This window comes from Cebidichthys violaceus, unplaced genomic scaffold (genome assembly GCF_023349555.1).
Source record: "Cebidichthys violaceus isolate CVI_PGR_0920_01 unplaced genomic scaffold, fCebVio1.0.p SCAF_27, whole genome shotgun sequence".
NCBI lineage: Eukaryota > Metazoa > Chordata > Actinopteri > Perciformes > Stichaeidae > Cebidichthys > Cebidichthys violaceus.
The window spans coordinates 5,897,275-5,925,138 of NW_027176450.1; the positions used below are offsets into that span (position 1 = coordinate 5,897,275).

Sequence of the window (27,864 nt, forward strand, 5' to 3'; positions counted from 1 at the left end):
CTTCACAACACCCTAAATATCACATAGAAAACCACAGCAATCAGCTAATAACCATCTGATGAACCCTAGCATCCAGCTACTGCCCGTCTAGTACCACCTTAGCCACCCTGCAAATAACGCGAGCAAACACCTGGAAACAACAACAGTCTATTTTTACCCTGCAAACACACTAGTAGCTACACCTTGCAATGCCTTAGTAACCATATAGAATACTATACGTGCACCAAGACCCACATGTAACCCTTGAGGCTTCAGTAGTAAACATTTCACACCTTGTACATTTTCCTGTGCTGCATTTTCCTACTTGTGATATCTATAATGTGTGTGATATGATCGTCTTAATGTTTCACTACTTGCATGGATAGATTTAATTCCCAAAAAAGCATTTCTGGTTCTTGCCTCTCATAAGCCCGGTCATATACACACACATCCCCAGCGTATAAGGCCGTTTTAAGTGTCGGAATAACAGTCGGTGAACTGTACATTTAGAAAAACACGCCGCTTTGAAAAAATAAATGATCAGCATGTTCAGTCCTGTAGCCTGCTGCTGACCTGTTCAGTAGAACAGTAATGGTTATTGACTCAATCTCCGAGCAAATCTACCGTCTGTGGCTCGTCTATTACTCGAGCTGGTCTTATGCAGAACAGATGGTATCAGTTGGAAGGAGTTCAATACAAACTTCGAGTCATTTCTCATATAATTCCAGTGTTTAAGCTCCATAACACACCCTGTTAGCTATACAGAATAATACCCATCAGGCCTCTGAACCTATTTCACACTAGTCTTAAGTGAATTAAATAGTTGTAAGCTGGTAGTTTGAGCTTTATGCATGAGGTATGATAGTTAAAGAGACAACAGAGGTGAGAGTGACAACGATGTCCACTTTTTGACGGTGTGCTTGCTCGTAGCACTAAGAACATCTTGGCTATCGCTTCATAGTTGTGGGCGGATTGCAAAATAGCTTTGTATGTTCCTTCTGCAGAGTGGGGGCTCTTCAAAATCCATTGTCTCCCTGTACTGTTCTTTGTTCCCCACACACACTTCATTATAACACGACGGCCCCAGCATTTCATAGCTGTGTGTGTGTGTGTGTGTGTGTGTGTGTGTGTGTGTGTGTGTGTGTGTGTGTGTGTGTGTGTGTGTGTGTGTGTGTGTGTGTGTGTGTGTGTCATGGAGAGTGCTTGGCCCCATAAAATATTCATGGGCAGCATTCAGCGACATTATTCCTAACATCAATATTGCATTGGGCCTTTAAATGCTTTTTGTTTCAAGGCGCTTGGGTCGAGTCTTCACAGGTCTGTCAGAATCCATCCTGCCAGGCAGACGGGTGGACGGTACGTTACTGAGACACACCTGTAGATGACAGGTAGACGACATTAATAGGGTGAAGAGCTGAGGGAGAGGTGGAAATGGTAGAAGACGTGTTTATTTGTGCAAGGGTAATGATGTTTGAAATGATTCTCTGTGGAGTAACAGGTGATGATGGCTTAATAGATTTGAGCTCCTGCAGTGTTGAGCGCCCGTCATTTTTCACCATGTCTGCATTTTCCCTTTGTTGATGCCCTGACTATAGTCACTTAACCCCAAATAGCAGTATCTCAGCTACTCAACCTATGCATTTTTCATATAAACTGCCACAGATCTAATCTCTGTCGGCTTTAAAGAACGGTGTCCTAAAATAGCTTTGAGTATTTCTGTTTTCAGTATTCTCTTGAAAATACAGAGTCACTTTTCCGGACAGACCCGACACAGTGCACCCCACTCCTTATTTGGTTGAATGGTACCTTGCTGTCTTTCCATGTGTGTGTTTCCAAAGCTCGATCCACTGAGCCATCAAACACACAGGGTACTGGGCCACAATTACCCTCATTTTATATCCAGCACTCGGGCCAAACATCATCCACTCGTCCTCTGAAAATATGTTTTTTTTCTTTGCCCTTCATAGGTGCTGTCTCTTCCCCCCCCCCCCTCTCTGTCTGACTCCATCCTCTACCTCAAAGCCCCCCTCTCCTACCCAGTGCCAATCTTCTACAGTCGAATGAAAAATGCGTCCAATATCCCAGGGACAGGGCAATAATGAGTGGAAAGCAATAGAGGTGAAGCAGACAGATAGCATCCGGCTAGTGATAGCAGTCTTTGCTTGGGTTAGCACTTGTGAGGAAGTCAGTCGAGGGGACTTTTCTTTTTGCAAGGCTGTCTGTTTTCTCCTTCTTTCTTTCACTTGTCCAGGTTGTAGCTTTTAGTCGCCATAACGTTGACATCAGTTTACTTTTAGGTGATAAGTAAAGCTAATGTTCAGTTTTTATTCTTTTTCAACCGTTTCTTTGAATCCGCAACAAAATCACGGCATCTTGGTATTTTTTCCTCTTTCTTAATTAGTGTGGTTCATTTCTGCCTCGCTGTCTGTCATGTCTGTTGTTCCGTTGCGACAACCAAACGAGTAAACAAAAGGAGCTTTTTGCACTCCTGAGTGTCAGTGTTGCTGACAGGTGCGTAGGAGAATGCCGGTTGTCCTGAAAACATGTGCACACATTCAGCACTTAAATCATTTAATGAGTGCAGACAAAGTTTTTGTGACAAACCCTCATCAGACACAGTGTGCGTGAATTTGCTTTGAATTTTGAATATTTTTTTTCCTCATACTGTAGTAATAATCACTATAAATATACTAAATTCCATGCTACAAAAGGTCAACTGATTGCTCATCCGCATGAGGACCAACAAAGTCCATTTCTGAACAATAAAGCACCTACTGTATGCTGTCACTCATACATATGCTGTACTACTGCTGTAGTATTAGCTGAAACTTCTTGAGTAAAGGTAGCTTTGGTGCATTAGCGGGCAGGCAGGCTTTGATTGTGGGGAAATGGTGACTGTAAAAGACCATTAGGTGTGTGTGTGTGTGTGTGTGCGCGAGTGCGAGAGCGAGAGCGGAGTCGGAGCCCGATCCCGATGATGGATGGAGTGTGCTGACGTGTGCAGCCCACTGGACTGTGAGACTGGACATGGCTGGTCTCTCTCCGTCTCCCTCCATCTCTCTCTCTCTTTCTGCCTCACTCCCTCTTTGCTTCACTTCCTCAGGGCCAAACATGTCATGTCGCCACCGCTCACTTTCGCTCCGTCCTCGCTCTCTTTGTCCTGTCTTTTTCCCCTCCGTCTCCCCATCTCGTCCGCCCCCACCCCCCCACCCCTTGCTCCCTGACATTTAGTGGTGTTGCGGGGCAAATGGCAGCTTTAAGACATCAGACATATTTTTATTAGCCCTACCCGTCATGTGCTCCAAGCCAAAGGCATCGGAATGGTGATCAGTTAGAACGATCTGTCCATCACGACTCCTCCCTGTCTGAATGTTGAGTGTATTCACAGGTGAGTGGAGGGATGAATGAGATTTTATTTTTAAATAGAATAAAAGATGAAAACCTTTCACTCTGACGGATCAGTGGGAGTAATAACAGTAATAATATAATATCAAGAAAATGAGAAGAAGCCACATGCCACACGCTTGACAACCAGGATGAGGCACTTAAATTATCAAAACGCACAGACCTGATGAATGAGTGATGCATTTAACTCAAGTGTTCATTAATACATCCACCTTTTTTAAAAGACTTAAAGCAGCTTTAAAAATAAATAAAATAAATAAAAACAGAAGACACAAATGTAATTCAATAATTCACCATTAAATAACAACTATTGTGGTTTAAAAATGGATGGATCACAGATGGTTCATGTGAATGTAAAGGAATTTAATATTGAAACGTTTTTGCTATCTGGGGAATAGATCACTAAACCAGTCGCCATCACTGTCAGGCAGCTAACTTCTCATCAAGGCTGTCGTTCACCGCTGTCTCTGTGTTTCTTCGGCAGACGTTTATTAAGATCCTCGCCATCTTTACTCAGTCTGTCATAATTCAGTCAGGCGCTCGCTGTTTATTCTCCCTCATGCCACCACTGTTTGATTCCTAGCAGAGGAAGACTTTCAGCGTTTCGGGGAGACGTTCCTTCTCTTCTCCAATCAAGTGCGCTGTCACCGACGCCGGGTAGGGAGTGCGTTGCTAGGCAACTATGAGAACCCAGCGACAGGGTTCAAATGGTGGTCCTGTACTTGCAGAGAGCGAGCTGCCTCCGTCTACATCAGGGTTTCACTGGGTTGGGGAAAACGGTGCTTACGCTGTCTATTAATGATATTCAGATTCCTCTTAAATGTCAATTAGTCAGCTGACTGTGGTATTTATTTATTTTTTGACTTCTCAGTGTTGCCTCCTCTTTGCAAGCAGTGGAATAGCACGGACGTGTGTATGGATGACATTATGGTTGAATATCAATATACAATATATGGCCTATATCAATGCTTCATTGGCACTGTACTTTTGGCCTTTTAATTCATTTGGGAGACACTGCAGCATTGCAGCATGCAGGCACATGAACGTGGGTGTTCTTCGATAAATAATGTTTACTATATGTCCCTGGAGCCATTCACTACCTGTGTTTGACAAGATGATCTTAACAGTTTGAGCAATATGGACCTGTGTTGTTTGAAAAGTGTTTAGTTTCAAAGTTCAAAATTGCAAAACTTGCCAGAAAGAGCTTATGGTTCACCATATGGTACGTAAAGGTGATGCACAACATACTGTGGACAGCACAATACACTGTACACTAAAAATTTGAGTAGCAAGTCATGCATTATAGAGATAGCTGTAGGAGAAAGAATAGTGAGTAGTACGTACAGTATATATATATATATATATTGTAGTGTACAGTGAGGTGCTTTCTTCTTCTTATACCCTGAGTGCAGGTTATATGAGGTTGTGTTTTTCATGAACGTATAACATTTAGAAAATGGGTGCAAACGTGTTTTAATCATGTCAAATGTTGATGCTCCACAGGGTTGAGGCGGAGAAGGCCCGGGCAGCAGCCCGGGCTCAGGATGAGGCCCAGTCCATGGTGCAGGATGAGGTGTCCAGGATCCTGTCTGTGGAGCGGGCCGCAGGCCAGGAGAGCATCCAGCAGGCTGTGATAAGAGAGAGGATCGCCACTGAGGACGAGAAGCTCCGTGCTCAACTCTATGTAAGTCTGGCTTTTAACAAACACGCGCGTTGATGTACGGCACGCTATTGTGAACTTTGCCATCTTATTTCATCTTGTCAAACAGTTTTATACGTTTTCGCGCGCCACACTATCAAACCGGCATTGAGCATTTTAACTGCACGGCGTTGCGAGCGTGGACTCGCCGATGCGAGTGATTTTCACATAAAGACGGTTCTCCATTTTACGCTCACACGTTGCTGCTCTATCACGCAGACACACAGGGGTGGACCTATTTAATGTAATCGACAGGTCACGCCTGGTACAGTGACAAGTGTTTGAGCATCGCTTTGAGCTGTAGTACATAGAACTGTCTTGACTGTGTCGACACACACACACACACACACACACACACACACACACACACACACACACACACACAGTCACTATCGTCGCTATTTTCAAAGCTTAATCTACATAATGCAAACTCAGAGCGCAGTTTAAGTCGATTCTAAAAGAACCCCTCTTTGCTGTATCCACATCTTGTGGTATGATATGGTTGTCCTCCATATCTCTGCACGTTCATCCTTCAGAATTATGAAAGCTGCCTTCATTTTGGGCGGCCTGTGTCTTTATTTTCGGTAAATTGCCCTCGTAAACATTGTCAGATGAGCGTTCCTTAACACACACACACACACACACACACACACACACACACACACACACACACACACACACAGCGTATTGTTTTCAAAAAGAAAACACATTTTCCCTCGAGTGCGGCTGCTGTTTACAAACCTATGCTATTGATTATATAGTTAATTTCACACGCTCATCGCCGTAATAGAAAAATTAATCATTTTAGAGAGAGAGAGAGAGAGAGAGAGAGAGAGAGAGAGAGAGAGAGAGAGATGCCGCAGGACAAGTGTACGAGGGATCCCTCATTTGGAACGCCGATCAAAACGAAAGGGAGGGGAAAAAAAATGCGGCGAGGGAGACACATGATGTAAAGTGTTATTCCCTTCAGCATCTGAGAAGAAAGCCGTTGCAGTTGTAGGTTTTCTGTAATTTCATTTCTGCTGTTTTTCATCAGGAAAGAGAGAGGACAAATGAGGGGAGGAGGGGGAGCAAGGGCAGGCGTGTTGCACCTGCTTTGTATCAGTAATATGTGAGCAGCACCGCGGGGGGGGGTGGGCCCTACTGAACTGTCGCAGGAGGAGAGTCCTTGTGCGTGTCATTGCCTGCACACTCCCGAAGTACCGACTCCTTGTACTTAAGAGAACTTTTCCTCCAGTGCGCCGCGAAGCGTTTGCTTGTGGGCCCAGGGCTAACCTCAGGCCATTAGCCGCCTTTGAGACTACAGACAGCCGCACTGCAGTGGCGATGCATTCAGCATGTGACTGAGCATACCAACACAGTCGTATACTGGCTTTGCTTCATTCTCTGTCTGTAACCTATATTTCGAGTCGTCGTCAGAGTTTTTTTTTTGTTTTTTTTTACTGTTTTCACAATTGTGTGAGCGTGCCCGTGCGATCACCTCCTCAGTTTGAGCCTTCTTTTGGAGTGCTGCACTTTTAATAGAAGCCGACAGGTTATCAGTGGAGGCACAGTGACGGTCGCTCCACTCGTGTAATTGTCAAGTCAGATGCTTCCACACAGCCACCGTTCCTTTCAACTGGAAATGGACTTCTCCCTTTTTTTAAAAGGCAGCCTCTTGCCCAAGACGTCCACCCCCCACCCATTGTCATTTCAGTCCGTGTGTCCGCTACCCACAGTGAACTCATCTTTGATGAAACATAACACATGTTTTAAGGTTTTTTCTGTGTGTGTGTCCCTGTCTCCTGTCTGTCTTTCTGTGTCTCAGTGTGAGACTTTATTTCTTTTTACTCAAAAGGTAAAACAAGAGCAGAAAGATGTCAAATTTAACTCAAAATATGCAGAAGTTACCCAACAAATCCCATTTCTATTTACAAGCACATCGGCATCGGTGATTGGAAGGTGAAAGTGGTTCCGATTGCTGGGCAAAGTCAATAAGTTGATCGAGAATAGAGCTCCAGGGGAGGTTGTGGTTTGCTGCACTAAGCACATAATCTGGTGGCTGATGGAGCTTTCAGAGGTGATTTGTTCAGTCCTTCTCCCAGTAAACCTGTTAACACCTCATGTATTATGTTAGAGGCTACACTGTTATGTCCTTGAGCAATAATCACAATATAAGATTAAGATTAACTCTTTTTTTTTTCATTATGACGGTCTCTTCATTCTTTTTTTCCATGAAATATTAAGCTTGTTGGCTGAATCTCACTGCACTAAAAAAACCTTATAATGATATTGATAACTAAGTGAAAGATATACTTTCCTTTAAAGCAACAGTCAAATATTAACTCATAAAATCTTCTTGTGGCACATTATTCTCCAGTGTTCCCTGAAAATGTCTTTTTTTTTTTTTTTTTTAAAACCACTGAAACAGGTGAGTGTTTTGGAGGCTGCTGGATTTATCTCAGCCCACTAGCAGCTTAGGTGTCAAAATAAAGGGTATTTTTTTTTCAATTGTGGGAAGTGAAAAAGTTCAGAGGGCGTCGACTACATGAGTAAACATTGCATCTGTCATCCATCAATCTGTCTGACTGTGGAGGACTGTTTGTTGTTTCTGTTGGTTTTAATAAAGACAAAAAAGAGAAACAGAAAACAGGGAGAGAGACACGGATGTCACGCAAGAAATGTCCCCAACTGGACTTTGTCAAGGCCACGAGGAAGCCCTGGAGGAGAGCTTTTAAAATATGAGCAGCAACAACAGTGTATTGAAGCAGGCTGCTGTCTTAAACTATAACATCATCTGTAGGAAACATTGCTTTTCTGTAAGAACGAAAAAGCAGAAAAACGGTGCTTCAAAATCGAGTACTGTAGGAAGGTTACACATTAAGTCAGAATTTAGTGTTGTTGTTGTGTCTGTGAGTTGACCTGAGCCTCTGCTCTCATGTTCATTGCCACAGAAAAAACATTTGTCTACTGCAGCTGCCGGTGTGTTCTTTGTCCAGCGTAGTATTGATTTGTCCTCCTCATTAAGATACAGGTCACGGTGAGCAGCGGGACCCCATACAGTCCCGTCCCCCCTCCTCTCTACTTCACACACAATGAGAGCGGTGCTGTGAGCGGTTATGCTTCCCCACGCTCGCCTATAATGACCATAACCTGCACAACCATAGCTGCACCAATTACAGCGACACCCAATTGGGAGAATTGCCCCGAGACGTGGGGTTAGACTGGGGTTAGGGTAGCGTTTAGATATTATTGATTTTTACATTCTGATTGTTATTGTGTACCGCTTCTGACTCTTGCCTTATTAAGTGCTAAAATAATATAAAATATATGGAAAACCTTTAATTTCAGCATATTTTAGGATGCTATAAAGAATAGTGTTTTAGATATAGCCATTATTGGACCACAGGAGAGGGGGGGTAGTACTTTCTGAAAGTACTAGAACAATATATAAACATTTAAACAATTAACGGTTAAGCTTCTCTGCTTTCCAACTCATTTAAATACACTTTAAAGAGAGCGAGGTCTGAGAGGGCAACTCTTAGTTTCCTTCTCTGCATTTCATTCATTCCATCCAACTTGCGTCATTAAACACTATGCACAAGTCAATGTCCTAGCAGTGAGGCAGAACAAAGGTGGATATATATATATATATATATATATATATATATATATATATATACACACACCTCGTCAGGTCTTTAGAGCACTTTGGAAACGCAGACAAATGTGTTCTGAGGGAATCTTTTAGTTCAGAACTTCCTGTTGGAAACGCGGCCAATGATTTTCATTTTTCATGAAAAAATAAAAATAGAAATAAGAGGAATGCAACTATTCTCTTTCTTGTCATGTACATGACATCTACTCCTGTAGCAAACTGTTTAAGGCATCTACAACTTGCCATTTAGTACAATGTAGTGTTTTTGAATAGAATACGCAGGGTGTCTAGTCCATCATAGCCGGGGCCCCCGATGGTTCCCACCACCCTGGTGGGAGCGCTTGTCCTTAAGGCTTTCCCACCACTAGTCACTCCTCTCCCTGTCAGGCTGACTGGCAGTAGCCAGCCACCAAGTCCACCAGTAATTGAAACTTCACGGCGGTGTAGGCAGGGCCTGTGTGTTGTCACCGTTGTTGGGTTCCTGGGGTTCTGTTGTCTGAGGGGAACATGTTCAGTGTCAGCGCTCACACGTGTTCTGCCACTCACGAGGAACCACAGTAAAAGAAAGGGGAACAGCGGCGTGCACAATAGGTTTCTGGTATTTAAGCACAGCGGTGTAGTTGCGTGTTGTTTTCGCCTCTTTGCGTTTTTTCATTGGCTGTCGGTTGGATACAAAGCAAGCGGACACAATTACTGTTTGAATGACATTTAAATGAGCCTCCATAGTTTTGTGAAGTATTTGTCATTTTGAATTTCAGTCTTTATTCTGATTATGCCTGCTTGTCCAGAGCAGGAGAGAGCGCTACACTTCCAAGATCACAGTGGCTGCAAATATCAAAGAGTCAGTCTCAAATTCACACTGAAAAGGAAAGAGGAAACGTCGCAACACCTAACACTGAGTTGTTTTGTCACCAACACACTTGGGAACCTACTAAAGACGGACCATATCTTCTCATCATGTGGTCGTTGAGAATCATTTCTCCATGATTGTGATATAATGAGCAGCTTGCTGTGGAAGAACTCTGATTGTCGGCTTTATGTGGTCAAGATGGCCTCACCGAGGGGTTACTTACCAGACTCATTACACAGAAATAAACCCGTAATTAGAGAACAGGTCAATTAGTGCTTAATTTACCAGCAACTTCAATTAGGAATCTGTGATTCTGGCTGGAGTCAAAGCGGAAAAAAGCAGGGAATGAATGAGCTCAATATAAAGATAATGGTCTTTATGTGCTGACAAATGATGCGTTTTGACAGAGAGATATACTAGCGCGCGAGTCATGCACTCATTCACAGTCCACAGCCATCTGTCAGTCCACACATCTGCCTTTTAATGAAATCACAGAGCTCTGCCGTCCCCTCTTTTGATTTTCAACGACTCTGTGCTCCGCGGAGCCAAACTCGCCCAGTGGCCAATCAATCACCGGCCTCAGCGTTTCACCGAGACACCGGCTCTAACCCGAGGCAGACTTTTCAATCAAACTCAGAGTCATCAATCTTTCCGAGCTCCAAAACACTGGCCTAGGTGGGGGTCTACCTGGCGGCAGTGGTTCCGTCTACTGTTGGCAACTGGTCGAAAAACACTCAGATCTTACATTTACTTTTTTCTGTTGTTGAGACCTCAAGCTAACACAGCATAAGGTATAGAAATATGCAACGGAAGGATATGATCAGATTTGCTCCTGGATAACCGAGAAATAAAACTAACCAAAAGTGTTTAATTCATTTTTTATTCTGTTGACTGTAGGCGATCACGTCAAACGTGTTCAGAAACAAAAAAAGGTAATATGACAAAACTATAGAAACTGGGAAAGACTAAACGTTAACTTTTCCATCAGGAAATGTAAAAGCCATAACTTGTTGTGTCCCTCAATAGATCATTATTGAAGGTGCAGCCTGTTAGTTAGTTGAATAGAACTCTTTACCAAAAATATCAATGGAAAGAAACTATTCATCAGCATTGATGCTAAAGTTAGTTCAATGTGAAAGAAATGGTTGCTGATACGGAGATGAGGCCTAATAAAACAGTGCTGGTATCTAGAGCAGTGTTCTACCTATCAATCGTAGTTTATCATGCTTTTGTTGCTCCCTCTGTTGCCATCTTTATCTTTCCCACACACACACACACACACACACACACACACACTTACCTACCACTTAGCACACTATACTAGTAGCTAATGCGATGTTCCACCATCTTCGGTTTCACAGCAAGGGATGATGCAGCATACCAAGAATGTCTGTTTGCTCCCTTACCTGACACACACACACACACACACACACACACACACCATGTCCATTCTGTCGAAGCTCCTGGAGAAAATCAGTACCTACTCTTTCCTTAAACTGTGTTCCATTTGATGCTTGGCTGGCTTGAAAATGACTTTGGGAGAAGCTTAACATTTCTAATGCGGCGAGTCCCCCTCTGTTCACCCCAGCACTCCTCTCCCCTCCACCGCTCTGAAAACTGCCGCCACCAGCAAAAGTCCTGTTATTTTTTATTTATTTTTTAAAATTTGTGGAAAGTCTTTTGTACTCCCTTGTGTACTACATTTTAGATACAGGAGACTGGACCCAGCTGATAATGGGCACACAATTTAATTTCCCAGGTATTAAAGGAGACGTGCTGGGTTTTGAATTAGTGCCCGTTGGTGGTATTTAAAAAAATATATAATAATACAGAGAAATATAAACTTATTATTTTTTCTTTCCACATCACAGAGTATAGAGAAGATTGGGGGGGAGAATAGGTCCTTGTGTCTTTTACTTTTTAATGAGATAAAGAGAGGTTGTGGTACACTGTGACATACAGTATACTGTGGACATGCTCAGCTCACCAAGGACAAATTGCATCCTATCTTTGACTCCAGTTCTCTGAGCTGTTGTAAGCGTAACCCTGCCAGGCTTAATGCAACTCAATTCAAGAAATCTAAACATTCTAATGTTTTTGCTCTGTATATGTATTACGGAAGACGTTAGGGTGATGTGGCTTAAATCACAGATTGACCCAGAACTAAAGTCATCTTAAACAAGGACCATCAGAATGTTGCTCCAGTTAATGAAAGTCTACATTTCCCTGGGACTTGATGTATTTGATCAGTGACTCAATACCTTAACTGCTTTGCAGAGTGATATCAAAAGGATTTGGGGGTGAAATAGGGATCTTGGCAATACTTTGAACAGAGCAGTTTTACTTTAAGTCTTTTGGATAAACTCTCATATCTACTGCCATTAAACAGTCACCGTACCTGTTTCCTAATTAAGTAATTTGTCAACTATTAATTTATTTAGCTGTTAAAAACAAAACAAAAAAATGCAAATCTTTAATCAAGAATGGAATATTATGTCTGCTCATTTCTGAATATATCGAAACATCAATATACACAATATATCCTTCTGCCAGAAGGAACTGTAGGCGTGTTCTACATGCTTTTATCTGATATTAGCACGATGTTCTCTTGCACTGGACTGCTCTGTACTGAAGTTCAATGCTACAATAGTTCAGACATCATGGACTTAAACACTGCTCTCCAGCTTCATCAGAGTTTCACTGAGTGGCCCAGAGGGGGAGCTACAATTACAGATCTCACAAGCAGTCACTAATGGGTCTGGAGGGGAAATGAATCAGTCACTGTGGATGGATTATTACATTTACACGAGACCTTACAAATATACCCTCAGCTATGATGAATTATTAAAGCCACAGGAAAAAGTACAAACTAACAACATGACAAATAGCTGTTTGCAGTTTATTTCCTCATTAACTGAAAGTTACAAAGCTTTCATCCCTCAGTTCTGTAAAAGTTAAGTGCGTCTTTGTGTATATTCTCGTGAATTGCATGTTTGTGTACTGTTAGAGTTCAACTTAAATCAGCAGATATTCTGTCTGCACCACTACACTCACTACTGACCGTGTACTGAACATACATGTGTCCGTTTTCTCTCTCTTTTTCCTGTCTTTGCCTCTCTCTCTCTCTCTCTCTCTCTCTCTCTCTCTCTCGTCGGGGAGGGTGTCCACTCGACCGTCCTTTACATGTTGGCGGCCGTGCCTCACCCCTGCCCAGGGTGCGGTGCCCACACATCGTGCCAGTATCAGGGTTAGGCGGGAGGTCAGGCTCTAATTGGCAGAGCCGGTGGCCGGCACTCTGCGCCGGGCCCTCACCCTGTCAGCTAATTGGCACCGCGAGAGGCCGGCGGCGGCGGCGGCGGCAGGGCCGGGACGGGGCAGTGCTCCGATTGATGGACGGATGCTGGTGTCAGGAAAAGCCTCTTTCTGAAGAAAGGAGCTCGTACAGTCAATTTATTCCCTCGGCTTCAATGGGTGGTGAATGTATTTATGTATTCATCCTCATTTGGTCTAAACATTTAAAAAAGGCTGACTAGAATAGTCTCATTGTGCTGTGTGCTCTTCCTCACCTTTGTCTGAGCATTGAATGCACTTCACTTGTTTAAACAGAAACTAATTACACTTGCTGGCCAAGCAATAATTTTATTTTTAATCAAAAAAGTGTTTTAAGTTGAACTTTTCTTTCTGCGTCCCCATTAGTGACTGCAGCAAGAGGTTGTTACTCGTGAATGTTAATTGCAGCCATTCATTACAGCTACAGACTCCCCTACAGAAACTGTACAACCGAGAATTAGTGAAAAATCTATTTGTTTTTCTGGTCAAAGTGATTGCAACAAAAGTAATTATCATTTTATGTTGTTTAAGAGTGAGCTGTAGCAGGTTTGAACTCATTTTAACAGGATTTGATGGATTTTAGGGTGTTCAGGGTGAGAAGGAGTAAATAAGCAGTGAAAGTATTTGTTGGTGCTGTAGGTTTATGATGGTGCCACCTGTTGTTCGCCGTGGTGTTAACTTGTGATTGCTCCAATTTGACTACTTTATTGGGCCTTTTCTTGAGCACTTGGCTCAATTTTGTCTGTTGGTTCGTCTCATTTCTATCATGATGAAAAACAAGATTACTGCATATTGTTTCAAGTGATCTTGATGTGTTAGTTACTGCATTAAGTTACTGCATTTATAAAAACCTTTCTGATTGCTGAAATGATAAATTTATTAGGCATGGGATGATATGAAAGTTTCATTTCATGATTATCCTGCCCCAAATTATTGTGACTCACAATATTATCCTGATAATCATCAAAATGTGCTTAAAATGGCATATATATCACAGATAACACGCACCTTTTCTTTTAGTGAACATCCTTTTCAGTGAAAAACGGTCTTAAATAAGGTAATAATTTATCTTAAGTTCCCCTTTCATACATATATGATGAATGAATAATGGCAACATTGTGTGACTGTTCTTTCTTACACGATAAATCCTGTATTTTTATATCAAGCTTTATTTTTTATTTATTTGGATTATGGAAATTCACCAAATTCACTTATTGTGAGTGTTCTTTGTCACCATCCATGATAAGATCCTATATCGTCCCATCCCTCGTGGAACAGTATCTGGGAGTTTAATACTCACGACCTGTATGTAGCCTGTAGTTTGTCTGAGAATAGTTTTGCAAAATTTTCTTTCTGTTTCTTATCCTCTCTTTCACATGTCCTATAAGACTTAATTGGCCACATATTCAAGTGCACAGGTTGGAAAAGTAAGCGTCCTGACTTCACTTGGACGTACGAGCGTGTGGCTCAGTACAGTAGATATGTCGGATGTGTAACATGACAGGCATTTCCCTTTCCTCTGTGTTTCTCCTCTTGGCTCTGACAGGAGAGCGCCATTAATGAGGTTCTATAGTGGTGAACCGTCGGCTCAGCTAATGGTGCTTGAGGTAGAGATTTTTGATTGAATGACGGAAAGAACTTCAACATATGGAGGGAGCGAAGACGAGAGGGGAGTCAAGAGGCAGAAAATCTGGATGAGGAATAGAAGCGGTGAGGGAATAGAAAGCAGTTAAAAGACAGGAATGAATAGAGAGCGGACGAGAGGTATTGATCCACAGAGTGTACAAACTCCAATTAGGAAACAAACTAATCCAAAAACAGCACTTTAAAAACAACATAAAAAAGTCAAATAGATCTGTCATGTCGGTGGAAGAGATCATCCTTACAAGCCAATTATGAATAAAAAGGCTAACCTGTGACTTAAGAGCAGAAACGTCTCTTTTCCTTTAAATGTAGCTGTCGGTGACCGCTAACAGTAGGTAAGTATGGCAGCCAGGAGAGGAAGAGGCATGAATTCAGCTGAAGAGGGGAGTGGATTAGAGGTGACCCTGAATCTGCTGACATGGGCTCGATAGACAGAAGTTGAAGGCGGACTGTGGCCCCCTTCTGGCTTCATCGGGCCTGGGAAGACCACCTGCTGCTGGGTGGAATGAATATGCATTGATGCACAGCATGAGCACTGAGGAATGTACAGTATGCCCACAGCCAGAATCACACAAGGAGTCAGTCACTTGCTCATACGCTAAGATGTGTTTTTTTAACCATGCAGAAGGATCCGGGTAAGGATCCACTTTCTGCACATGCGGCTCGAGTCGTCCACGAGGTCCGGTGTCAGGAACACATCCTCGGGCTGTCTCTTTTTCTCCCTGCGTGTCTCCCCCATAATGTATTTCCTTCCTACATTCCTCTCACCTTCTCTCTGCTCTCGGTTGTTCCATCTCTCTTGAAACAACTCTTCCTCTCTCTCTCATTCACTTCGCTCCCTCGGGACATCTGTTGTCCAAAGACAATACGCCGCTCTCAGGTCGTTCACTGTGTCCTCTGCTGTCAAGCGGAGGGATTTTTTTGGTTTGTGTGTCTGAATGAGTGTGCGCTTGCGTCCTCCACACTTCTTCTAATCCCTGTGCTCCCACTGCTCGCTGTTTAAACAGGCATGTGGTGAGTTGAGGTTGTATGTCAAAGCAAATTAACACAACTAGTGCTAAAACCTCCCAACTAAATGAGACAATTAATCCTAATTGTTGTCTTTCCTGCCGGTATATGGAAAAGATTGCCCCGGTGATGGTGTTGTTGTGCTTGGCTCGGTCACACTCGTTTCTCTTTCTGCCTCATGTAGCTCAGGATCTATCTTTCTCTCTCCGAGCACCGGGGTATCTTCTCCCTTCCTGTCGTCCTCGGCCGCTTTGTCCCCATGTCCCCATTGTTCTCTCGGCATGCCCCCCTGTTCCCGCCTTGGCTGAGACTTTCTCCATGCGTGTGTCCCCCCCTCCCCCCCATGTCTCGGTAATGAACCCACAGCTCTTCATCTCTCCTTCGTCTTCCCCCTGTGTGTTGGACATGACAGATGACTGGGGACCTCCAGAGGTTCGCTCCCCAGGGCTCTTGATAAAGGCAGCTCCAACCCCAAGATGATCAATCAATCAGTTTACACCGCGGGCGCCCGATCAGCCAATTAATCAATCTGTGAGCCAGCAGATGTTGTTGCCGTCCCTCAGCAAAGGAGCTGGCAGTGGAGTGGTGGAGGTGGTGTCTCCAATGAGGCCGAGGGGCTTGAAGTGTCTGAGAGAAGAAAGGAGAGTGATTTTTCATGTTTCTACCAGGACTTCAACCTTTTGTGGGCTCACTCGTACCATTTCTTTTCACCGGACGATCTTTTCTCTTCCAGCTTTTCCAACGGTAGTCCATACTTTTCGATCTTGAGAACTTCTTACCATGGTCCTACTTACCTTCTACAAGCTTATGATGAGCTAATGATTACGATAAACTTTACTGTTTGTATACTTCTCTGAAATAAATGAGTATCTTCTTTAAACACGTACACATTTGGAAGGAGTGCAGTAGAGATGTAAACGTGTGTGTGGGCTGACACCCCCTGTCTGGGCATCATTAAGGCCAGCTGGTTCGGATCAAGCCCTCTGCTGACCTCTGTTCACAGTCAATGAGCTACAGGCTCCACAAGGACACTTCATTTTAATGCGCCTTTAAACAGCCAGTAGTTATGATACACTCACGAACATCGAGACACCCACACTCGCCACCGACTCCTCTTGGCCTTTGGTCCCTGTCCTGGCCCCTCGGTCCCTGTCCTGGTCAGGTCAGCCCTTTGACCCACCAGGTCGTTGCGTCATTACTCACTGTGCTCTCCCCCCCCGGGAGAGTCATTCTGTCTGCAGCCTGTGGCTTCAATGTCTTTTTCCACTAGGATGCTAACCCTAGCCCACATCCACTGGATTCCTTTAAGCATCTCCACAGAATAAGCAAGAAGAGTCACTGGTCGCGTCACATACCCAGTAGGGAGGAGGAAACAGTCTATGCAATATATAGACTAATTCTCACAGCGTCATGGTCAGAAGGTAATTGCTTCAGTCGGACCTTCTTAGCCACAGCCAGCTTGTTCTCAATGATTAATGGCACCGCTGCTTCTTTTGACTATATTGTGACCATTCGCGGCCCCACTGGCATCAATCCCCGTGAAGAGGTGCCCAGGATGCTGCATTATTATGTTGTGACAAGGCGGCCGTGCTGTTGAGTTTATTTCGGGGCGTCCCTGTGGCCCGGTGGTGTAAGGCGCCTGTAACTGATTCAGCACCCTTTGTTACTATAGTCGAATTCCTGCACTTTCTCCCCGTGTTTCCTGTCACTCTCTACAGGGTCTTGCACTTGGTCTGCGTTGCTTTCTTACTACTAGATAACTTCCCCGTCTGCGTCAAACACAGTTGGTGTTGGAGTGAAGCCTGAACCTGCCAAACACAACGACTTGGGAATTGGCGCGGACTGTCTATAAAAATTTTTGTAACCATCCAGAACCAACAATCTGGCATCATGCCGCCTACTACGTCGGTCAGCTTTTGCACATACAGACAACTCTAACATCATGAATGCCTTCAAGGAGAGACTGTCCAAGTTGTTTGTCTGGAGCGCATTCAGCTGTCACAAAACACGACCGAGGCTAATGTCTCATCTAATGTGCAGCCTCGACTTCTCTGGTGTTCAACTTGCAGAAAATTGTCAAAACCAGAGTAGCTATGACACAATAACCAAAAGTATGGGCGGTGTAAAGGAGCATTTCTGAGAGATGGACACGTTTTAACTATATGATGGCATGTTGTGTGCATATACAGTATATACAATCAAGTATTACTTTTTGATAATTGCGCAAAATCTATAATAATTTAGATATATTTGCGAATACAGCCTTTTTGATTACATTCACTAGATACTAGAACTCGGGCTCAGCGGCCAACTGAGAAAACTTAACATTACAAAGTTTCATGTGTTTTAGCCATTGCTATGCGTGTAAATACATGTTTGACAGCGTGCTCGTCCTGTGTTATCAGTCAAGGTTAAGCCCATTAACTGACCACACTATATGTGACAGGATTACATCGCCCATGACCCGACCACCTCCCGTGGAGACTAATCGCTAGCCTTGAACTTAAGTGTTATTGCAGCTCAGTAAAAACCCCATGATGCTAATTAAGCAGCCAAAGTGAACGCTCTCTAATGGAGTTTTACTGCTCCTGCTAGCAGGACTTGTGTTTTATTAGTGACTCTAAGGGTAATTCGTAGCACTGCCAGTAAGGTCTGTGTTAGGTGATATCATTTTACACTCCATCACTTAGATTTGATCTGCCAGTGATAGCTTTTAAAGCTAGAGCTGCAGCGGTTTTAAAGGCAGTTACAGGATTTGTGGAAGGGATGTGTTTCCGAAACAGTTTGGAGTGTGAGTGTAAGTATTCGTATATGGCTGCAAAAGTAAGAAACTGTGTTTTTCGTCAAGCTCCTCTTTTAAAATATTCTCCCATCTCCTCGATATGACAGTTCTCCGAACATCTGTCAAAAAAACCCCTAAAAAAACAATTCTCCTTCCAACTATCTTGTCATCCATATTCCATCCACACATGGGCCCACCTCTCCCCCACCCTTTCATCTTCTCCACCCCATGGACTTCCCCTCCCGTCCCTCCATCCATCTCTGACCTCCCACATGCCACCTACACCTCCACGGTACCAATTAACACCAGAGCGTGGTCACATCGTGCTGCCCTTTGACACCTCCCCACCCACCCACCCACCCACCCCGCCCGTCGGAGCACACATGACCTGGGGCCTGCGGCTTCAGTGTTAGTTTGTCACCGGGACCCCTGTCGCACAGGTCTGTGATAGATGGGCCCCGGTGAGCGGCTGTGACCCACCATGCTGCAGCATTCGCTTGGATGGAGTGAGGGAGCATTGATTATGAGGCTACTTGTGACAGGGGCGAATCAGGGCCGAGCTGACGGACAAAAGAGGCCGACGGTTATGGATGAGGTGCCGTTAGTTAATGTGATGATATCGGATTGGTGCTCTGTCCATCGCGACATCTTGCGATATGATTTTCATGATTTATAAGCATTTAGTTGGCTTACATTGTAACCGCGAATCACGTCATTGTTACAATACAGAGATCTCCATCATTGAGGTGTGAAATGAAAAATGTAATGTGTATAGAATTGATAAAAGACATAATCAGATTTATTTATTTTTTCTTGTGAGGAGAAATTGCTTGATTGTGGTACGTAGCCTGAATGTATGCTGTTGGCAATTAGTTTGGTAAACTTGTCATGAATTTAATTTTATTATAAGAGGATTCACTTGTTTAAGTCGATGGTTCTCAACCTGGGGGCCGGGACTCCAAAGGGGTCGTAATGTATGTGTAGTAACAACATGATTGATGGGATGGGAGATAATCAAAAACGTATTTCTCCTACACAAAATCATGTCCATGTATTCCTTCAGACTTGTCTCATATACAGTAATGTACTTTGTCTTGTAAAATACTGGATAGTTTTACCTTTTAGGGCCTCTAAAGGTTAATTAGATGGAACAATTTAAGAAGAGAAAATTATTTTGGTTATAAACTCACAACTTATAGATTGTACAGTTTTATTTAATGTACTGTAGTGTTTATTTCATTGAGTTTCATTTCTCCATTAGTATACAGTGTCTCTTCAAAAAGGAGAGAAGGATAGGATGCAAATATCACATAACTGTATTATTCCCTATAATGTATTTTTAAAACAGGGAGTCCCATATGGAGCCACACACAGTATAAGTACATACTCACACATGCAGTTGCCTTAAGCCTGCTCAACGCTGCAGGCAGGAGTTATTTATATATCAGCGAACAGAGAGAACACTTAAAACAAAAATAAAAAGCTGGTGTGAAAGAAAATGGAGTGTACGCGAGCAAATCAGTGAGAGAACAGGAGGTGTGTGTGTGTGATGGTGGGAGGGGGGGGGCGGCTGACGCAGCAAAATCCACCTGTTTTCATCCTTCCTGCCATCCTCCTTTCCTTTTCTCCTCCCCTCCTGTCCTCCTGTCCTCCTCCTCCTCCTCCTCCTCCTCTCCGGTGCTCTCGCTCCCAGCTCAAACTGCGGCAGTCGGCTAATTAAAAAACACGGCTGTCCTTAATTATTCAGCGGCTTGCTAATTGATATTCACAGAGGCGTTCACCTCGCCTAAACGATCCGCTTAATCTGACCACCGCGGTCTCACTCTCAACCGCCTGTCACCCTCAGCCGTTGTGCTACTGTACTTAATAAGAGACCGGAGGATACAGGGGGGGACGTAGAAGTTTGCCGATGATGTTGATGTAGTTTTCTGGGCTACAAACCGCAGTGTGTGGACTGGATTACTGTCGGGTATTGTTTTTGACTGTTTGTATTTTCACCGGGTTGCTGCACAGGAAAATTAGACCAGGTCGAATTAGAATTTTTAAATTAGCCAAAATGAATTACATCATCCTCTGGACTTGCAAAGTTTTGATAGAAGTGCTCATAGAACTCTCTTTCATCATGAGGGTGATTGACAGTCATTTCTGGCTTCCACTAAGAAATCGTCTCAGATTAAAGAAGTCCTGGATTTCAAAGCTGGAAAGTTGCGAGAGCTTCAGGTGTCCCCTTTCCCCCTCTTACTTCTCTTACTTCCACTTGTATCTTCCGTTCTGTTCTTTGTGATCGTTCTCTCTCTTCAACTTCTTTTTAAAGTTAAGGAGATGCACTTGGCCCAGACTCCATGTCCCCATCTATCAGCCAGTTCTCCATTCTTGACACTTCCAATGATAAATCACCTTTTTTTTGTCCTCCTCTTCCTCTCTTTGTCTCTTTATCTCTCTGTTCTTTCCTCTCTCCATTTTCTTTCTTCTTTTTTTCCATTTCATGTCCAGTTCTGCCCTCCTCTTCCTCTACCACCCCCCACACTTACCCCAGCTCTCCTCTTCTTCCACCCGTGACCGCCTCTTCATTAGGTGAACAAAGGGTGCATGGGCAGTGTTGAAGTCTGTCCCATTGTTTGGCCTTTGGTATGATTAGATTATCTTTAAAGTCTGCTGAATGGGGTTAATCAGTCAGAAGTAATCCTGTGTGTGTGTGTGTGTGTGTGTGTGTGTGTGTGTGTGTGTGTGTGTGTGTGTGTGTCTGTGTGTGTCTGTGTGTGTGTGTGTGTGTGTGTGTGTCATCAAAGATGAGGGCCAACCTGCTCGCATGGAAATTGAACACATGCACGGCTGCATGTGCGCACAGGCTTACGCGTAGACGCACACAAAAGTGAGCAAAAAAAAAAGACAATCCCTGGGCACACATTTCTGTCACAACCTCTCCTCTTTTAATGACCCCTTTAGTCTCGCCTTCAGCACACATTTATCTCTCCACAAGCTCTCTGTTACGTACAGCTGCTCCGGCTGGTGTGTGTGTGTGTGTGTGTGTGTGTGTGTGTGTGTGTGTGTGTGCCCGCGTTTCAGATCAGTGTCTGAGCCGTTTTGTTTGTGTCCCGGCATCTGCGTGCATCTTTTGTCTTTCAGTCTGCAAAGTCTTTAGTCGCCACCTATCAGCGTAACATTGAGTTTGGACACACTTCCACACTACTGATCCTCTCCTCTGTTTCCCCTCCATCCCATCATCCCTCTCCTATTCCTCTTAAATTGAGCTGTTGGTGGGAGACAGTTTTTTCTTTTCTTTTTTAGCACCTCGGTCCAACGTAACCCGGCCTGTCGAAAACTTTACCAATCTATCCCAGAAGCCCCGATTGCACGCTCGGAATCAATAACACACTTTAAGGTCAAGACGGTGCTACTTCCCGTGTACTAGCTGCAGACTTTTTAAGGGTGTACTCCAGGGTGCATTCAGCCAGCACCACCACTCGGGTTTAAGTTCAATTTGATTCCATCAAGTGCAGGCAGCTTGAGCTTTTTCCATCACACCGGCCACGTAAAAGCATTTTCAGACATGCAAAAGGGGGACACAGTGGAGACAATCGTCTGACCTGAACGATGAGGCTGGCTAATGTTAGGTTGTGCTGAGGACAGCTGCGACGCAGCCATGTGCGTGTCGCTTTGCAGAGTGTTGTCAGGAATGCGATAAAGTGGTGCTGTGGAGTGTTCTGGACCTGTGGATGGCATAATGTCACTGTGTGCCTGCGCAGGTGTTTTGCCGGTGTTGCTGTATTAATTGCGGTGCGTAAGCTTGGAGCATCCCCTTGACTTTGAAACAACACACACACAGACACACACACACACACACACACACACACACACACACACACACACACACACACACACACACACACACACACACACACACACACACACCTCGTGCAGCCCTTTGGTGTGACACTCCTCATCACAATGCATAGAGTGTGCAGCTCCGCCTGCAGTGCACCGAGTCGCCCAAACACAGATGGTTATCAGAGGAGTAGAGGTTGGACGGGGTAATACGTTGTTTTCTTCACACTCCCTTCGTCTCCTTCAACACTCTTAGTGCTTAAAGCAAAGGCTTCAAAGTCTTTGCGTGGGTGCTTTACATAGGACAGTCCTCTGCAATATGGCGGTGTGGATTTGAATGTTTGGAACCACAGTTCATGGTCATATACCATACGTGTGTGTGTGTGTGTGTGTGTGTGTGTGTGTGTGTGTGTGTGTGTGTGTGTGTGTGTGTGTGTGTGTGTGTGTGTGTGTGTGTGTGTGTGTGTGTGTGTGTGTGTGTGTGTGTGTGTGCGTGCGTGCGTGCGTGCGTGCGCGCCGGTGCAAGAGGAGATGGAGAGGACGGAGTGTGAGTGTTCAAGCAGAACAGTGTGGCAGCCAGTCACCCCTAACCCTCTGAATACCAAACCTTTCCAAATGTCACTTTGAAGAAGTTCATGGATGAATCAGTGCCTCTTTTCTCTTCTCTCTTGTTGTTTTTTTCCTCCCCCAATGCTTCCCTCCTTCAGGAGATTGGACGGAAGGTAAGTCGAGAGGTCTCTACCTTCTGTTAGACTCTACAGTTCTCTTTCTCTGTTTCTGCATCACAGAGTCAAGGTTTTCTTTTTCCCTCTCAGCCTCTTTCACATGTTACATTTTTATTTAATTTTTTCACCAGATGTTTCAGCTGCTCTATATTTTTGATGATCCCCTTTTACAGCTTTCTTCCTCCAAATGCTTTGTAGAATTATAGATGAGATTTCATCTTATTTTCTAGTCGTATTAACAGAAGGGAGCAGTAATAATAATACCAATTTGGTTGGGTCCCAAAGTTTGCTGTGGCTTTGAATAACCACCTCTCAGTTTGCTCGATATAAATCCCAAATCGCCAGTGTTTTATCATTTTCATACATCAGTACAATTTAAATTTCTATTTGAGTCAGTGGCCCTCTATCCCAGTGTGAAGGACTGCTCTTCACACTGGGATAGATACGATATGTCCGGGTCTTATCACCCAGAGAGTCAGTTCAGTGAAGGTCACAGTAAAGGGAAGGACAGCAGAGATTGGTAGTGCTGGGTAGAGATATATATATATATATATATATATATATATATATATACACACACACAGTATATATCTATATATATATACAGTATATATCTATATACACACACAGGACTGTGGTGCTCCTTTGCACTGAGAGCCGATGTGATCCTCTTGACCTGATAGCAGTTTGGCCATGCCGAGGCATCATCAGTTTCACGGACATGGACGCACTTTCCTAGACGTCGGGCTGTATGTGCACATACATGCAACACTTGTCTATGTGCACGCCAGCAGGCACAGCGCTCATCAAACATTAAATTATAAAAGGTCATTCACAAAGTGTTTCACAGTCCAGTCTATATCTGCTGATAAACAGAGCGCCTGTGTCTGAGTTCTCTCTTCTTTACTTCTCTGATGTATACTTGTGTATGTGTGCATTTTTGTGATCAGTCTCATAGAATTGGCACTGCTCCACTGAGCACACAAGTGATGTTTTTTTGTCTTGTGTGTGTGTGTGTGTGTGTGTGTGTGTGTGTGTGTGTGCGTGTGTCTGTGTGTGTTAGGCCAAGCAGCTGGGGGCCAGAGAAGCAGACCTAAACAAGCAGGATGCTTTCTACAGAGAGCAGGTGGCTCGGCTGGAGGAGAGGGTAAGAAACCATTTGCACCATAAGTCAACCTGAAAACTGCCCGTTTATGGACGTAGGTGATATTAATGTTCAACCACACTCACAGAACTAGGTGCTACCATTTCACATCTGGAATGCAGTTACCAACACATTTTTGAAAGGCATAAACATAGTGAAACGGGGCTCTGCAAGTCCACAGTAGCTACAGAACTATACATACTGTACATGTGGTGTTAACTGTAATGGAAATTGATTCATTACAGAGTTTTGCTCAACACATAACTACAAGAGTGATATAAAAAAAGATAAATAATAGAACCAAAGCACTACTAACGAGAAAATCCCAAGGTGGAGGATACGGTTTCAAAAGGTGAAGCAGAAGATAACTTTCCTTTTCAACAACGGAAGACAAAGTAAAAACTACCTGCTGCGTTATCCAGTCACAAAGCAAGATGACGTCATTGCTGTTTTTCAAGAACATTCTGCAGATAGTTGTTGCCTGGGGAAACGTTTCATAACGTTCATCTATTGATGTATAATACACTCATCGACACGCGGCACCGGAAACACACCACAGTGTTCACGCACATTAATGCACACAATCCAGTGCACAGTGGTCACCATGGGCTCAGTTAAAGTACAGTCACATGTATTCATTTTCTTCATCCCTCTGTCCCACGGTTTCTGTTTTCATCCCAACTTAAACTCGGCATGCTTTCCCCCGTGTGGTGCACATCGCTCTCTCTCTCTTTCTTGTTCTCTCGAATTGTCTCTCTGCAACTCTTTTGCTCTTTTTTTCCTTTTAATTTCAACCCTCCTTACCTCCACCTGAAGGATAAAAGGTTACATCTCAGTCAGCTGTGTGTGTGTGTGTGTGTGTGTGTGTGTGTGTGTGTGTGTGTGTGTGTGTGTGTGTGTGTGTGTGTGTGTGTGTGTGTGTGTGTCAAATGTCTCTTCCCTGATGGTCCTTGTCAAACTAGTGTCCTATGGAGGGGGACGAAGGTCAGCTGCCGTGCTTAGCCCACTTCAAAGGACAATGCCACGCTGGTCCCAGAGTGAGATGCCTACAAGGCAGGAAACCAGGGTCAAATGCCCCGTTAAAGTGTGTCAAAATAAAGGACGCCCTCATGCTGCTCTCAAATCACAAGTGTATCTTGGGAAGGATACAAGGCCAAATTTAATGCGCTTAAATTGGCGCCTTCATGCTGGGGAGGAGTTTTGTCCCCTTTGGATGGGGCAAACAAGTCAAACGCTCTCTATGGTGGAAACAAAATGGAGATTTCATACCAACAAGGAAGAGGAAGGCACTCACACTGTTTTCTTCTTAGAAGTTCACATGAATACAAGCATGGCAAAATATCACGCACTCAGGGGACACATTGTCCTCAATAGGACCTCAATGTCAAATGATTTCATGATGAAAATCTGTGGTGTCTTATGTCTTACTCCATTATTACAACATTGCTTTAAATATTGCTCTTAGCTGATTAATCAGCACCATTATAATAATTAGTTTAATATTTTCAGTGTGGATTTGTTAGTTCCCGTTAGCGGACAGTTATCCTTGTTGGGTCAATAAAGCAAATGTTCCCTCCTTCACTCGGGATGAATTCTTTAACCAGTGGGTATTGAGTGGACTTCTGTCGGTAATTGGATGTGCATTGGTCTGTACGACTCCGGTTGTGTGGCGGAGAGGAGAGGACGCCATTTGCTGACGTCAAGGGGAAGGAGTGCGTTAAGTGACGGATCATTTTGCAAAGAAAACAACTGCACCTTTCGAACGGACTTCCTTCCGCAGGATGGTGGCTTTGAAAAGACCTCAAGATGTTGTTATATTATGAGATGGAGGCATGCTCGCTGATCCGGCCGTACAGCTAAGCTTCTCTCTTTCAATTCCTCAGCTTGTGTTGCATTATTAGACCTTTAAACAGTGTAGCCCTACCGCACCTCCCCGTAACTGAGAAAATGTGAGCGCTGATGGCAGAAGCGATGAGTCCCAACTAACACAGGCATTATTGACTTCAGGCACTGACCATCCATCAGTCATGTTGGCCACTGGTCAATATTTCTTAGATCAAAGTGTCAACAAATCACCTTCACACCTCAAAGAGAGAGAGAAGATTGAGAGAGAGGAGAGGACAGAGATACTGTACTAAAGAGAGAAGCTAAAGGAAGAGGAAACAATAGAGATTCAACACAATAAGAGACGAGGTAGATAAAGAGACTGTACAGCTCGAGACAAACTAGAAAGAAATAGATTCTACCTGCGAAGGTATCACAGGAATTATGATGAAGTGACATTTGTGAGTGAGTGAGGGTAAGAACAAGAAAAAAGACAAAAGTAAAAGGAGGTGGAAGAGTGCTAAAAATGATAAAAAGTCATCAAATAATAAAGAACGAGTGTTAAAGGAAAGGTTAAAAGAGCACTACAAGCCGAATCACTGAATAGTAAAAGAAAAGGTGAGAAACAGGGAACGCTGTGAAAATTAACATTTATTGATTCATGCACAGGAATTATATTATAAATCATTTATATTTCCAAAGCACTTTGTCCTCAATTTGCGATTATTTTTATTTATTTATTTATTTAAAGTAGTCTTTAAAGTCTTAAGTCTTCCTTGCTGAGCTGAAACCCGACAAAAGTGGCGTGCGTGTGTGCGTTTCGTGTGCCGGCGAGCGATGCTTTGTGTAACTGAGGATCAATGGCGGCCATATTGCACGTTGTCTTACTGTGCAGCAAGCGGCTCGGGGCTCCATAGGGGGTGCAGTCAGTTTGGACTGTGCTAATAACACTCCTTGAGCCCGGCAGCACACCAAACCAAGTCACTAGCTCCATGTTCTGCTCCTGTGTACTCTCTGAAAACGACCGCTTGGTTAATAGCGACCACTTCAGATGAATGAGCTCAATACAAACTGTGTTAGACAAGTGTGCATCAAAGGAGACATAAAAGAGGTCGTCTCGGTCCGGATCAGCAAGCAACTGACCCTTCATTAAGCATTACATTACATTACAGTCATTTAGCAGACGCTTTTATCCAAAGTGACTTACAATTCAGTATCTATCTACACACCGTAGACGCAGCTACGGGAGCAATTTTGGGGTTAAGTGTCTTGCTCAAGGACACAATGACATGAGACTATTCTATATTCGAACCGCTGACCCTTTGTTTGAAAGACGGCCCTGCTCTCCACTTAGCCACGGTCACCTAGAGAGGCCACTGTCCAATCCTACGTTGGCAACCCTTGTTTGGCGGAGGGTGAATTGAACCATTTGTTAGGTTAATTTCTACTGTGAAAACATTTTTGGGGACATTTTGGACTTTCAGACCAATGAAATTTTTTTCCCTCACCACGTCATAGCTGATTTAAATATTCATGAGTAATAACGTATGAAAAGAAACTGCCCATCACAGTTCATTGAAGCACCTACCACAAGTGGGGGAGTTAAAATACCGTGTAAACATACATAAATAAATAAACTCTTCTAACTTCAAAGAATATAAGGAAAAAGATGTGGCCATGGAATGATTCAAAACATTGTTGGCCGGTCTCGAGTCGCCTGTTGGTGGGCGGTGAACAAGGCTCTAGTGAACAAGACTCTAGTGAACAAGGCTCTAGTGAACAAGGCTTTAGTGAAACCTCGAGCTTAATATTATCTCACGGCGCGCTCTTTGCCCTCCCTCCGTTCCTCCCTTTACCTCAGGATTTCCCCAGCATCTTGCACACACAGAGAGAGAGAGAGAGAGAGAGAATAAGTCTGATATATATTACACGTCTGTTCCAATCCAACATAGCCATTCATCAGAGGGGCTTCCAGTGACAGGCCATCACCAGCTCCGAGGCAGCTCGGCCCG

At 43.8% G+C, this 27,864-nt stretch overlaps 1 protein-coding gene across 6 annotated transcripts in view; it reads left to right on the forward strand.

Moving 5' to 3' along the window:
- chchd3a (coiled-coil-helix-coiled-coil-helix domain containing 3a) overlaps window positions 1–27,864 on the forward strand; it is a 59,083-nt gene that overhangs the window by 10,379 nt on the left and 20,840 nt on the right. For 4 of the 6 annotated variants that reach the window (XM_068721315.1, XM_068721317.1, XM_068721320.1 and 1 more), the window contains 3 exons: window positions 4,888–5,068; window positions 22,867–22,881; window positions 23,948–24,031. In XM_068721315.1, coding sequence (XP_068577416.1) covers window positions 4,888–5,068; window positions 22,867–22,881; window positions 23,948–24,031 — 280 coding nt within the window. The remainder of the gene's footprint in view (window positions 1–4,887; window positions 5,069–22,866; window positions 22,882–23,947; window positions 24,032–27,864) is intronic. The other 2 variants (XM_068721316.1, XM_068721318.1) reach the window with 1 other exon arrangement.